The sequence below is a fragment of the Chanodichthys erythropterus genome, chromosome 12 (assembly GCF_024489055.1).
Source record: "Chanodichthys erythropterus isolate Z2021 chromosome 12, ASM2448905v1, whole genome shotgun sequence".
NCBI lineage: Eukaryota > Metazoa > Chordata > Actinopteri > Cypriniformes > Xenocyprididae > Chanodichthys > Chanodichthys erythropterus.
Window position 1 is genome coordinate 21,267,451 of NC_090232.1, and position 13,509 is coordinate 21,280,959.

Below are 13,509 nucleotides of genomic sequence, written 5' to 3' on the forward strand. Positions count from 1 at the left end.
ATGTAGTGAGAATATTATTGTATTATTGTGATTTTATCGATAATTTTATTGTTAATGGATGGATATAATGCAACATTTACTTTTGGCCCAGAGCTGAAAAATTAGCATCTCTAGCAGTTTTCAAATAAGGGTTAAAAGAAAGTGTTATTTTTAAGGCTATCAAAGTTAACTTGTTAAGTTAAGTTTAAAATAAAGTTACTATGTAAATTATGGAAAATAAATAAACATGTTAATTTAATTTAACGCACATAAAATGCTTCATTCTCCTTTCTAAAGACAAAAATCATGAGATTAATCACGATTATTTTATTCTGCCGTAGTTTTAACAGTAAGCAAGTAAAAAAAAAAAAAAAAAAAGTATATAGTTTTCAGTCAGTTTAGTCATAAAGCACTTCTCAATTCAGTGCCATCACTAGGGGTCACTAAAGAACACAAATATGCACCTAACTGAAGGTCTGTTTTACAGTAGTCTGTTTATTAGTTTGGTGCCTATAGGAGTAGAAAAAGTATCTTCGTATACATATTGTAAAAAAAAAATAGGAATAAAAAAAACAACATATGATTGTCTTTTCTTAAATTTATTTGCTCTTATTTTGTATTGTGTGATGGCTGAAGAAAAATAATACAAATCATCAATGATCAAACTACATTACATGACGGTGGGTGTTAATAAATGCACTTAACACAAATGAAATGACAACATATTGCTACTGTGATGAACAAATAAAATGCTACAAGTGTTGAAAATATGTACAAACATAAAAACCTATATATTTACAGAGTATGACAAAATTACCATGAGACAATGTCACTTACCAACTTCTGTACATAAAGTACAACTGAATCAACACTGCTCTAAATGAGCACTGAGACCGAGAGAAAAGCATGTCTCTGTGGTTTTACCAACATGTGACTTTACTTTAATACTGGGTATTCATAAGCCAAAACAAAAGAAAACAGCAAACAACTTTGTGAGCGTAACAAGAAACAGACCCATACAGTACAACATTATTAATATAACTGACACAGAAGAGAAATAAACCAATATTATATAAAATTGCTGATTGAAATTCAAAAGATGCAACATATGAACAGTGCAGTATTTAGGCTCAAGTAGAAAGGAGACAAAAACACTGGGCTAAAGAAATCATGCATTTGTTGGCCTTCTCATAACTGTCAGGGGAGAAATTAAAACATTTATTAATATACATGATCATGCTTCAGAGGCTAGAGACACTGAGAATAGAGCCAGCTATCTCATTGTGCTCATAAAAGTACTTATAGCAAAACTAACTTACTGCTGGCAGATTCAAATGCATGTAGACCATGCTAAAAAAATCTTAACCATATTGGATAGAGGGAAACAGGAACTACACCCCATGAAAATTGTTTGGGATATGGTTATACGATTCATGCTTCATGGCCTTAAAATCTTCACACCTACCATTTTAACATCTCACATACACTATATTTCCAAAATACATGATCAACCATTTCTAACGGCATTCTATGGATTTTAACTTTGTTGCAACAAAGGTTATCATAAAGATTTTCAGTAGGGTTCATGTCTACGCTTTGTGCTGGCTGGTTAAATTCTTCCACATCTGACTCAGTAAATCCATTCTATATGGACATTGCTTTGTGCAAAGGGGTATTGTCATTTAGAAACAGAAAAAGACCCTGCACAAACCACTGAAACAAAGCTGGAATGATGACACCGTATAACGTAGCATTACAGGGATAGTTCACCCAAAAATGAAAATTCTGTCTGTAAGACTTTTCTTTCCCGTCTTTTCTGTCCCTCCATTACAAACCTATTAAACCAAAAATTTGAAGCTTCAAAAAGTTCATAAAGACATTGTAAAAATGAATCAAACTGATTGGTAATTCCAAGTCTTCTGAAGAGACACATTCATGTGAACAATGATGAACAGATTCAATTTAGGCTTTTATTCACATAAAAACAGTGATCAACACACATGGATAGAGCAATGCAAAGATAGTAAACGGAAGCTCAAACATGTTTGCTTGATAAGCGAGAATCAATTAAGTTTGTTTTTGCGTTTCACAGAAGCACGTTCGAGCTTCCTGCAAGAACCAGTGAGGTTTGTTCTTGTGCTTCAAGCAAGTACTGTTGAGCTTCGAAGTTTACCATATTTGTTGATCAAGGTTTATATGTGAATAAAAACCTAAATTAAATCTGTTCATCATATAAATTGATCATGTCTCTTCAGAAGACTTGGATTAAACCATTCGATTCATATGGATTACTTTTACAATGTCTTTATGAACGTTTTGAGTGTCAAAATTTTGGTTGAATGGACTTTCAATGGAGGGACAGCAGGTTTCATGAAAAAAATATCTTCATCTGTGGTTTGAAGATGAACAAAGGTCACAAAAGATTAACATGGATTTGGAACGACATGAGAGTTTTTGGGCGAACTATCACTTTAAAGTTTGTTTTCACTAGAATTAATGGAATAACCAAACTCATTAATTATAAGGGGTTTTTACATAATTTTGAACATATTAAGTAGCATCTCATTAATTTCAGCCAATTTTAAAATAATAACACTGAAAAATTGAGACTTGAAGATATAAAACATCTCTCTGGAAATTGTTCTGCAAATGAGTATCGTCGATAGTAAATATGACAGATAAAGTAAATTGACAAAAGTCATGAGGGGAAATGAAAAGTTGGAACTGTGCTGAATCTATGCTATAGGTACTTTTTGACAGTTACATGTGACAGTTCCACCAGCCTCAATCCTGAGATCTGAATGGCCAGTTCTCAAAATGGCACTGGGAAAGCAGACATTAGAGTTTTGAACAAACTTTGGCATCTACAGTATCTATGCTGTGACTGTTACAGGTCTTCATTTTCAAAATCCTTTGAGTGCTCTGATCAGTGGACAATCCTAGCACTGAAGTTTGCGAATACTGCGAGAAATTCTCTTAAACTCCCGCTGACCCTTCTGCCAGCGCTTCAGTGATGTGATAACTAAATGTCCATCCATCTTCTGGCCCATCACCAAATAAGCAGCGTTGATGTCATTCATTTCGTCGCACACACACTGAAGACCATCTTTCAGCCAAAGCACTGTCTTCCTGAGGTCACGCTCAGTGACGCCACCATTCAGCTTGTAGATAGTCTTGCTCTTGGATTCTGGAATGATCTTGGTGTCGCCATTCATGTAGGAGATCTCCTTGACTTTGATCTTTAAAGCTAGTGAGTGAAAACGATTGAAGGTTTGAGGACAATGGATACAAACAACTGCTTAAATTCAGGGTAAACTAAATCTATTAAAAAAAAAATTGTTTTTTCTAAACACGTAAAAATAAATGTTCCTTAATGATTCTTTGAAGATCATTTTCACTCTATATTCTGCTGAAGAGTATTAAGATGGCTGAGAGTCCATCTTAAGCCAGCGAAGAACAGTAAACTTGCCTATGCTGGTTTAAGCAGGTTTTTCCAGCGACTATATGCTTCTTTGGAGATCAAAATTTACTTGAAGTTACATAGGTTCTTAAAGTTAGTGTATTGGGCTCTTTGAAGCACCAGATGGTTTTCAAAAGTACAAGATATGCTAGTTCACTCAAAAAATTAAAATATTGTTACGATTTACTCCTGTATGCATTTTGATATTTTGTGGAACACAAAAGATGGTATTCTGAAAAATGTCTCATAGCCAAGTTTTGTTTTTTCCTTCCCCATACAAATAAGTCACATCCAGTGTTGTTTTGGACACCAGTTACTTTCACTGTATGGGTAAAAACAGTTATTCAAAATATCTTTTTTTGTTTTCTGCAGAAGAGTCATACAGGTTTGGACATGAGGGTGAGTAAATGATCTTCATTTTTGGGTGGATCATGCCTCGTTTGGCTTTAGGCTGTATAATTCATTTTGGTAATAAGGAACATTTATTTTTTAAGAGTTTAAAGGAGAGATACCACTACATTAATTCAGATGCTTAAAGCAAACAAAAACGTACTGCAGCCTTACCAAAGTCATTTTTGCACAGGCTGTCCACGATTTCATTGTCATTCTCAGGCTTTTCTTTGCAGGCATCACACACCTTTGGAACTGGGCAAAAAGATCAAAATAGCAATGAAGGTAAAGAGTGAACGTACACCCAAAAGTGACTTAATAAACTTTCCTACCTTCATTGGTAACTGGCACTAAAGCATCTGCACCAGCAGGTGGTATGCACAGGTCATTATCCAGAGGGAAGCGATTGCAGTCCAGCATGTCGGGCCAAGGGAACCCAAAAGCGGCCATCACTGGAGCGCAGCCGCTCTTCACGCTCTCACATAGCGACCTGCACGGCTGAATCGGCTCGTCCAGATCATCCAGACACACCGGCGCGAACAGAGAGCAGAGAAACTTCTTGGTGTCCGGATGACACTGTTTCTGCACCAGAGGGGTCCAGGAAGATGCCTGTTGCAGAACCTCGTTCATGGTTTCGTGTCCGAGGAGGTTAGGCAGACGCATGTCCGTGTACTCGATGTCATGGCACAGGAGCAGGTTTGCAGGTATGGGTTTGCAGTTGCTCTTTTTCTGAAAGAGCTCGGGCTGGTCGAAGGCATATAATCCGTGAAGCGCATCTAGATATCCAGGTAAGGAAAGCGTAACCAGCAGTGCCAGATACGCGCGCATCTTTATTTCAGTTTTGCGGAGACAGAACACACGTCTAAAGAGGTGTTAAGGATAACTGAATTCTCTTTTGTGCCAACCTGTTCTCATAGGAAAGTCTGGGCGGAGCGAGAGAAGGCGCTCAGATGTCCACATGCTCTTGTGCTGTTCAGTGCATGTTTGATTTCACAACCTAGTTAGTTGCACACATATACACAGACAGCGCTATTGGTCATCGAACCTTCGAACGGTGAAATAAATTCTTGAATTTGGGAAAAATGTTTCTTCCCAAGTAACAAAATCATGTTCTAAGAACGTTTTGCGAACGAACGTTATGGAAACGTTATTTCTGAATGTTCTCTGCTTATTCAGTATACAGCTATTATTATTTTTCTTTCAAACTTAAAGGTAAGATTTTTACTTTTTATGTAGGCTGCTTTTCAGATATATACTTAAAATTATGCAATTATACTTGGCTTGCTGACCAGTTTACTTTGAAGTCTAATTATATTTGGCCTATACTTAATGACTTAATCACTTAATCTACTTAATCTTTTGATTGAGATATACCAAAGAAAAGTATAATTAAGCATTCTAAAGAGGGCTAGAAGTACACTTAACAGTATGCTTATAAATTCACTTTGAAGTATAGTTCACAGTATAGTTGCAAAGTTCAATACAAAGTAATAACTTGAGAGAATAACTTGAGCAGTAGTTTAAGTAGTTGTATACTCAAGGTGCTCAAGTGCATTTAACAGTATACTTTTATAAACAAAGTGCCAATTTAGTCCCAAGAAGTGTTGTATCACTTAGTGTAATAGTACAGTTACAAGTATACTTTTTTAAATACTGTACTTATAGCTCATAAGAAATAACACTTTAAAAAAAAAATTTTTTTGAGAACCATTTCAGTGAACCAAAGAAGGTTTCAGTGAACAGTTCTTCATGGAACGATAACTCTCAAGTGCAATGAATGCAGATTGTTAGGATTTAGACTTATATAAATATCTTGATGATGATGGTGATGATGAGGAGGAAGAGTATTATGATGAAGCACTTACGCCATCATATTACTATGATAATATTTTATATGAAAATATGCAAGATATCCATTCTCTTTTTTTTCAAGTGACCAACTGATTTATGAATGGCTGTAAGGCTTTCCTTTTGTAGCTGGATAATTCATATTCTTTGGTGAGTGATGCTGTGGTCTTTACCCTTTTCACACTCACGGTCATCTGTCATCATTAAGGCACAATGTGAAGTTCATAAGTTTATACAATATGGCTACATTTTTCATCTATACATGTGTGTGCATCTGTGTGAAGTGAGAATGAGAAAGAATGAGAATGATGGAGAAAATGAGAGGGAGAGCGAGTAAGAGAGAGAGAGAGAGAGAGAGAGAGAGAGAGAGAGCTGTTGAGTGAAACTGAACTCCTGCAATAGATCTGGTTCCTGCATCATTCATCACTCTGTACGGTCCAGTTTTAAGCCACTGAGTGGGTCACACAAACAAACCCTTTCTCATCTCAAGAGAGCCTCCCACCTCTTGTCCTTCTAGAGTTAAAGGAAGCTTATAGTTGACAGCGACAAATCTGAACCACAAAATTCGTTGAAGTTCAAAAGGTACTTTATAGTGGAAAAGGGTTCTTTAGATTATTAAAATGTTCTTCACACTAACAAAAAACGACCATTACTAAATCAAAATCAAAATGTCGTCACTGCAAAAAAATCCTTTTCAGTCCTTTTTAAGAGTGTATAAAGAACCTTTTGTGGAATGGAATGGGTCCATGGATGTTTAAGGTTCTTCATGGAACCATTTATATTCCAATAAAAAAAACTTTATTTTTAAGAGTGTATGTAGTAATGTCGAGGCACATATTGGATTTTTTTGGATCTTTCTTGTCACCAAGTTTACTGGGTAACAGTTTCTCCTGGAGTCTTCATGGAGAAATTCCCCTAAGGCTTCTAAAGGTCATAGGTTCAGAGGCCCCCATTAAATACAGGTTAGCTGCTGGGGTTTCCCATCTTTGGGATCCTGCTGGGAAGAAGTAGTCATTTAAAGGCTTGTTTCTAGCTGTAAAGTGATAGCCTTTGGTCTCTATGACGATAAGACAAGTTTTGCTCTCTAGGAGATCTGTGTCCTCCATTTGCCCTTTTGTTGTGTGTATGTGTCAATATTTGTCTGTCTAGCCAGAGTGGAGGGGTTACTAATATTGATTAGATGCCAGATGGTGTCTTCTAAAGTTTGCATCAATCAGGGTCTCATTTTATGGGCATTACAGACAATGCAGTTAAAAAAAATAAAAAAAAATATTAGTGAAACAGTTTTTCAACTCATTTAACATCAACTGTTCAGCTGTTGAACAGTCAAACATCAACTGCTTTAACTTATGTCTTATGTTTAACTTGTGTCAGACTGCAAAAAACTGCTTTATAAATTGAAATATCAGTGTTGCTGTTTTTATTAAATCCACTTTCACCAAAATTACGTTGTTTACAAAAACCATGTTGAAATTTAATTGTGAAGCATGAGTTTGATTTAAAAAATGGTTTCCTATCAGATTTACTTATTGCTTTTGACCTTTGAGCCATTCAGAATTTAAAGGTACAATTTGTGATATTTTTTTCCGCTAGAGGTCGCTAGAAGCCTATTCAAAACAAAGGCGTAGTTTGATGACGCCAAGTTTTAGAGCGGAAATTTGGGACATGTGGTCTCCATCTCAACGGACGATGCAAAAGTATAGGGATTGGAGTCTGGAAGAACTCATGTTCGTGGATGCGATTATTAACGTTACTGTAGTATGAAGCAGAGCAGGACCGAGTGTTGCGGGAGCTGAACGAGGATCTGGAGCGATTGATCAACACACGCCTCACGAGCAGCGGGACTTTTATTATGATACAGTCGCCGGCGCCGCTTCCGCTTTTCCGGTCATGTGTTTACGGGAGCTGTCCTTGTCGACAGAACCAGCGGCAGATGGTAAACAGTAATTATGTTCCATAAATAAGTAACACAATCCACCATAAAATGTGCAAGAAGTAAATAAGGAACTGCTTGAAGCAAGCTAGTGGTTTGCTGGACACTAGACACTACTTCCGCATTTGTCCACGGCACTGCTGTCATGTGGTTTCTACGTCAGTAAAGGCGGTAACAAAGGTAACTGACGTCATTGACAGGCGACTGCACTGCCCCGTGTCACCGTTTACAATGGGAATTTTCTCATGATTTACAAGTAGTTGAAAACATTAGAGATATTGTTTGTAATCAGCTGGACAAAATATATAACACTAGCCTAGTGGTTTTTGCATATTTTACTGCAAAAATTTTACATATTGTACCTTTAATTGATAATGTCTTTTAACTCTTTCCCAATCATTGATGGAATTTTCCATCATTTATGAGACAACGCTTCCCTGGCATTGACAGAATTTAACAAGTGGTGCTCACTGCAAAATCAAATAATGTCCAGCTCCACCTCTCTAGATGTCATGGGTTGAGCTTGAGCTAGTCCAGCTCCACCTCTGTGGATCTAATGGCTGGCGAGATAGAGGCTGCGTCCGAAAACCTAGGTAGCTGTCTTGCTGCCTCGCAAGATCTACAGCAATATAGCGTGAGCTTTGGTGAGAACTAAACAAATATTTAATTATTACAGTAGTAATTTCTCGATAGAAATTATATCAAAATTTAAATATGTTGGTCAAAATCGTACATTTATACACAAACTGAGCAGCAAATGCAACTTTCGGACACCATCTTTATTTTTCTAGCTCAACTGTCACAGAATGGAAAGCACAGGATTGTGGGATATCAAAGGCAGCTAAGGATACATCTATGCTTCCTTCAAAAATCGATCAGATGAAGGTATCTCAGGAAACAGGAAGTGAAGCTAACATTGGATTCGGACGTGCCTTGATGCCTTCCTACCTTGAAATGTGTCCTTAGAAGGTTTTGGACGCAGCCAGAGTTATGGGTAGGGTTAGGGTGTGGTTGGACCTTCTATAGTTACACCCATTATGCCCAAATAACATCCAGCTGGACTTCACTCTTCACCAATGGCTCTGCATTGAGCAGCCTCTCACATTTTCCAGCTTTTCCATGTTTTTCACCATCTTACATTAGGGGGCGCTATAACACATATTCTGAAAGAGTAGAGAATCTCTGGCTCAAAACACAGGCTAAAAAGGAGCAGAAACAAGTGATAAAAGCGTTGCTTATGCACGTTGTAATCTCGATTATATCGATTTTCTCAGCTTTTTGTTCAAAATGTTGCTTTTTTAATTAAACTTATCCACATTCAAGTGTTGATTAAACAAAAAAAAAAGCAGAGGCTTTTTTTCTTTCTTTTGATATATTGCATGTTCAGATATTCATACAACAAATACTGGGGCTCATGAAAGGAAGTGAAGGTGAGTACTTCATGACAGATTTTCATTTTTGAGTGACCTAACCCTTTAACGATTGAGTATGTTTTAATAACGAAAGTATGGCTAAAGCTGCTTAACACAGATGCAACCATCTGACATGACATTTTTAAATACATATTTTTAGATAAAAATGTATGAACTTTTAATTTCATATGTGTAGCATTAATTGTATGCATTTCCTAGATCCTGGTCAGTTGTGTTTCCCCTAAGAGTCAGTGCAGGGTTAAAAGCTGTCATCACACCAGTTTTGAGATATAACCTTCACCTTCAGCCTTCATAGCTGACAGCAGGTTCTCATTAATGTGCCCATGAGAAAATGAGAGCCAGCTTGCAGCAGTTCAGAATCTTACGTCTGTACTTGTCTAACCTAATGTGTCTCTCTTTCTTTCTTTCCTCAACTTTCAACTGCATTACTCCTCACTATTTCCCTAATACTTTTTTTAAAATCGAGATTCACAGTGTCATAAATAATTAGAGAATGCATGCTTTCTCTGCCTGTGACCCTGCAGAGGATAAATTAGTTTGGAGAATGGATGGATGTATTCTCTGGCAGGAACCAAGGGGCCTTTGATAGTTAAACATCTTCTAGTGTAAGTTCAGGTCTTCAGCACATTTATTTCTTGACATTAAAGTACTTTTTCTTTTTCAAATAAGGTGGAAGCTCATTCAAACTGAAAATGCTGCCAGCAGTTGTTATTATAGGGTAAATATTTTGTTTCCCAAAGGGCACACTGCAATCATAATGTCACAACTGCACATTTTTCTCATAATTGTTTCTTTGAAATTAATATTCAGTCTAGCTTGTGGTAAAAGAGTTAACATTTCTGGAATGATAAATCTGTTTTTACTTTGTAAAATTAAAGCAAGTTATGATTAAAGTAAGGTGATATCTTTAAATGTCTGAGATCATCAAAAAGAGGAACTTGTTATTTTCCAAAGACCAGACGAAGATATTTGGGTTGTTGATATGATACCTTATTTTCGTTGTTGTTTTCTGGATCTTTAATTTATTCACAATTTCACACATGTAATAACTTGAATACAGATCTTCTATTAACTTCTGATGTTTTAATATGTGTCATACAGTGAAAATTTTCAGGGCGATAGAAAAGGAAATCATAATGAAGAAAAAGACATTTATACCATTATTTTATTATTACAAAAGAAAATTGTTTACTCTTTCAATAATATTTTCAGAAAAAAAAAAAAAAAAAACATTTTAACAAAACATACTCACTGATTACTATTTGAAAATTTTTGCCTGCCAAGGTCTATTAAATTTCAGGGCTGTGTTTCTCAAAAGCACCATGAGCTACAGTTAGTTGATCATAGAGACCACTGGTGACAATACATTCTACATAGGCTTAGGATGCTTTTGGTAAAGGCAGCCCAGATCATTCGACCATGGTATAAGAAAATATGAGTTGCACTTTATTTTACAGTACTAGCACTTCCCAGTGGTTCCCAGTAATATAAGATAACTACATGGGTTAAGGTTAGGTTTTGGGCTAGGTTCAAGGATACCACTCTGTTATTGTAATAAGTACATTGTATGTACATGGACTAAAAAATAAGTTGCTACCAATATTGTAACTTTTTACTTTTGACACTGCCTGACATATTTAGTCATTATTTAACCATATGAAACCAACATAAATACAAAGATTACTTTTCTAACAAAGTGGAACATGTTTTAGATTTTTTTTTAAAACATGTTTTAGTCCTTTTCCTTATTGTGAACACATTTTTAATTGTCATTCAGAGAATGTGGGGGATTTACTCAGGATGAGGTCTAAAGATTCAGCAGAGGGCATTAGCACTCATGTGGACTGTGTCTCCCCTGCTGCGAAGAAAAAAAAGGGCAGTTTAGAGAGAAATAAGCTGCAGACCTAACAAGCTTGTTAGTGTCAGTCTCGGCTCTGCACAGCTTGAGCTGAAGAATTCAATCACACTGCAAACATATTAATGCAAGTGAAGTTCCATGTAGTCGTAGAGGTCGTGCTTACATGCTGCAATTCAACAATAACCCAAAAACAACACATTCAGAGAACTGGGAGGTAATTGAGTCAGCATAACCAATGGCAGCATAGACTGAATGACTAATGTGGGAAGACTATGTCTGCATGTGTGAGTGAATGGTGAAAAACCAAGTCAATCTCATCAAGTCAGTGTTTTAAGCATTTCTACATTCATTCCAAAACAATAACTAAAGGCAATAATAATTTTAAACAATATATTTTATTTGTGTATTGCGGTTTTTCTTTTTAATTGTCAACCTAGGATATTTTATGATTTTATATGGTTTTCTATGAGAGGAAAGGGAGGCATGACTCCTCTGTGTAACTTTACCTGTGGGTGTCGCTGTTGGGCAGAGTTCCTTAAGAAATACGCGTGACTTGCGCTCTTTTTAATGTCATAGTTTGTAATATTTATGTTGTTTTATATGTAATATGGATTATTTTCTCATCCTATTTTTTTTTTTTTTTTTGAGGCACTGCCTCCCTTGCCTACTCGGAGGAAATGCCCCTGATATATATATATATATATATATATATATATATATATATATATATATATATATATATAAAATTCAAAAGGCCTATATGAGAATAATTTTATTCTCAATGTTCTAGTAATTTTTTCCGTAAGTTAAATCTGTAAGTCAAAGTCTGGTCCAGACTGAGAAAAATAAACAAACAAAAACATGTGTTCTTGTTCACTGGCTAGTGAAGTATGAAATCCAGAGGTGCTTAAATGCTACCAACTTGTTCTTGGCCCACAGATACATACACAGATAAATACATTTAGCTTCTCTTCAAAGTAGCTGAGATTTCAGTATACAAGTTTAAATAGCATAGTACCACCAATAGAAAAACATCAACTTTTTACAACATTTATTAATCTATGTTAATGTTAATCTATAAACAGTTGCAAAAAAAGAAAGTGAACTGTTTTCAATTTTCTGGTTTTCAGCATAAATTGGTCATGAAACTAAGCTGATAAAACACAAACCGTCATGATAGTTCATGTCTTTATTGAGCACACTCATTAAACACATAAAGTGATAATGAAAAAAAAAAAGGTGAAACAGTGCTTTAATAACTGCTTGAACCATCTTTGGCAGCAATAACCTCAAGCAAGTGCTCCCTGTGACTTTGAATTACACCTGCACATCATCCAGGAATAAATTTGGACCATTCCTCCTTACAGAACATATTCTTAGGACGTCTGGTTGTGAATGGCTCTTTTGAGGTCATTCCACAGCGTCTCTATTGGGTTCTGGGCATTGACTGGGAAACTCCAAAAGGTGGATTTTATGTCCCCGAAGCCATTCTGTAGTTAGATTTACTTTGATGTTTGGGGTCATTATACTGCAGCATCACCCATCTTCTTCTGAGCTTCAGCTTGTGGACAGCCACCTTGAGATTATCCTGAAGGATATCCTGATAAACTTGGGAATTAATTTTCCCCTCCACAATGGCAAGAGGTCCAGGTCCAGAGGGAGCAAATCATGATACTCCCTCCACCATACTTCACTGTTGGGATGATGTTTTCATGTTGGTACGCTGTTTTTGCTTACCAAGACAATTCTACTTTTATTTCATCTGTCCACAAGACATTTTCCCAGTAGTGTTGTGGAGTGTCAAGGGGGTCTTTGGCAAACTTTAGGCCTGCTGCAATGTTTTGTTTGGAGAGTAATGGCTTTCTTTGTGGTGTCCTTCCATGGATACCATGCCTGATTAAACTTTTATGTATGGTTGACTCATGAACGGAGATGTTAACCAGCTTCACAGTCTTCAGCTGTTACTCTAGGGTTCATTTTCACTTCATTGAGCATTCTGCGTTGTGCCTTCGGACTGATCTTGGCTGGGTGCCCACTTCTATGGAGAGTAGACACAGTACCATATCATCTCCATTTATAGACAATTTGTCTAACTGTGGACTGATGAATATCTAAAGTCTTTGAGATTACTCCGTAACCCTTTCCAGCTATGCATATCAACAACTTTTGATCATAGGTCTTCTGAGATCTCTTTTATGAGAGGCATGGCTTAGATCAGCTTATGCTGCTTGTGAATATCACATTGACAATGTTTGGGTGTTTAAGTCAATTTAGCTCTAAACCACACCTTTATTCTCATTTCATTGACTTGACTCCTGGTTTGCTAACATTTGGCATTTAGTGACACCAGAAGCCTAGTGTTTCACTTACTTGCACCATCACTTTGTATGTTTAATGAGTGTGCTCAATAAAGACATGAAAGATCATGACTGTTTGTGTTTTATCAGCTTAGAAAATAGTGTGTTGGTTGATTTTTGTGATTTTGGTGAAAATCAAATCAAATTTCATGACCAATTTATGGAGAAAACCAGAAAATTGAAAATAGTTCACTTACTTTTTCTTGCAACTGTATATATACACAGATCATTTACGGTGAAAAACAGTAAAA

General features: G+C 36.3%; 1 protein-coding gene across 1 annotated transcript; it reads right to left on the reverse strand.

The window, feature by feature from the left end:
• Positions 1–561: 561 nt before the first annotated feature.
• Positions 562–4,745, reverse strand: sfrp2 (secreted frizzled-related protein 2). Its single transcript, XM_067404290.1, has 3 exons — positions 4,162–4,745; positions 4,004–4,084; positions 562–3,226 (listed from the first exon to the last, which is right to left on the reverse strand). The coding sequence occupies exons 1-3, from the start codon at positions 4,655–4,657 to the stop codon at positions 2,919–2,921; spliced, it is 885 nt and encodes a 294-aa protein (XP_067260391.1). The 5' UTR covers positions 4,658–4,745; the 3' UTR covers positions 562–2,918.
• Between the last annotated feature and the right edge of the window lie 8,764 nt (positions 4,746–13,509).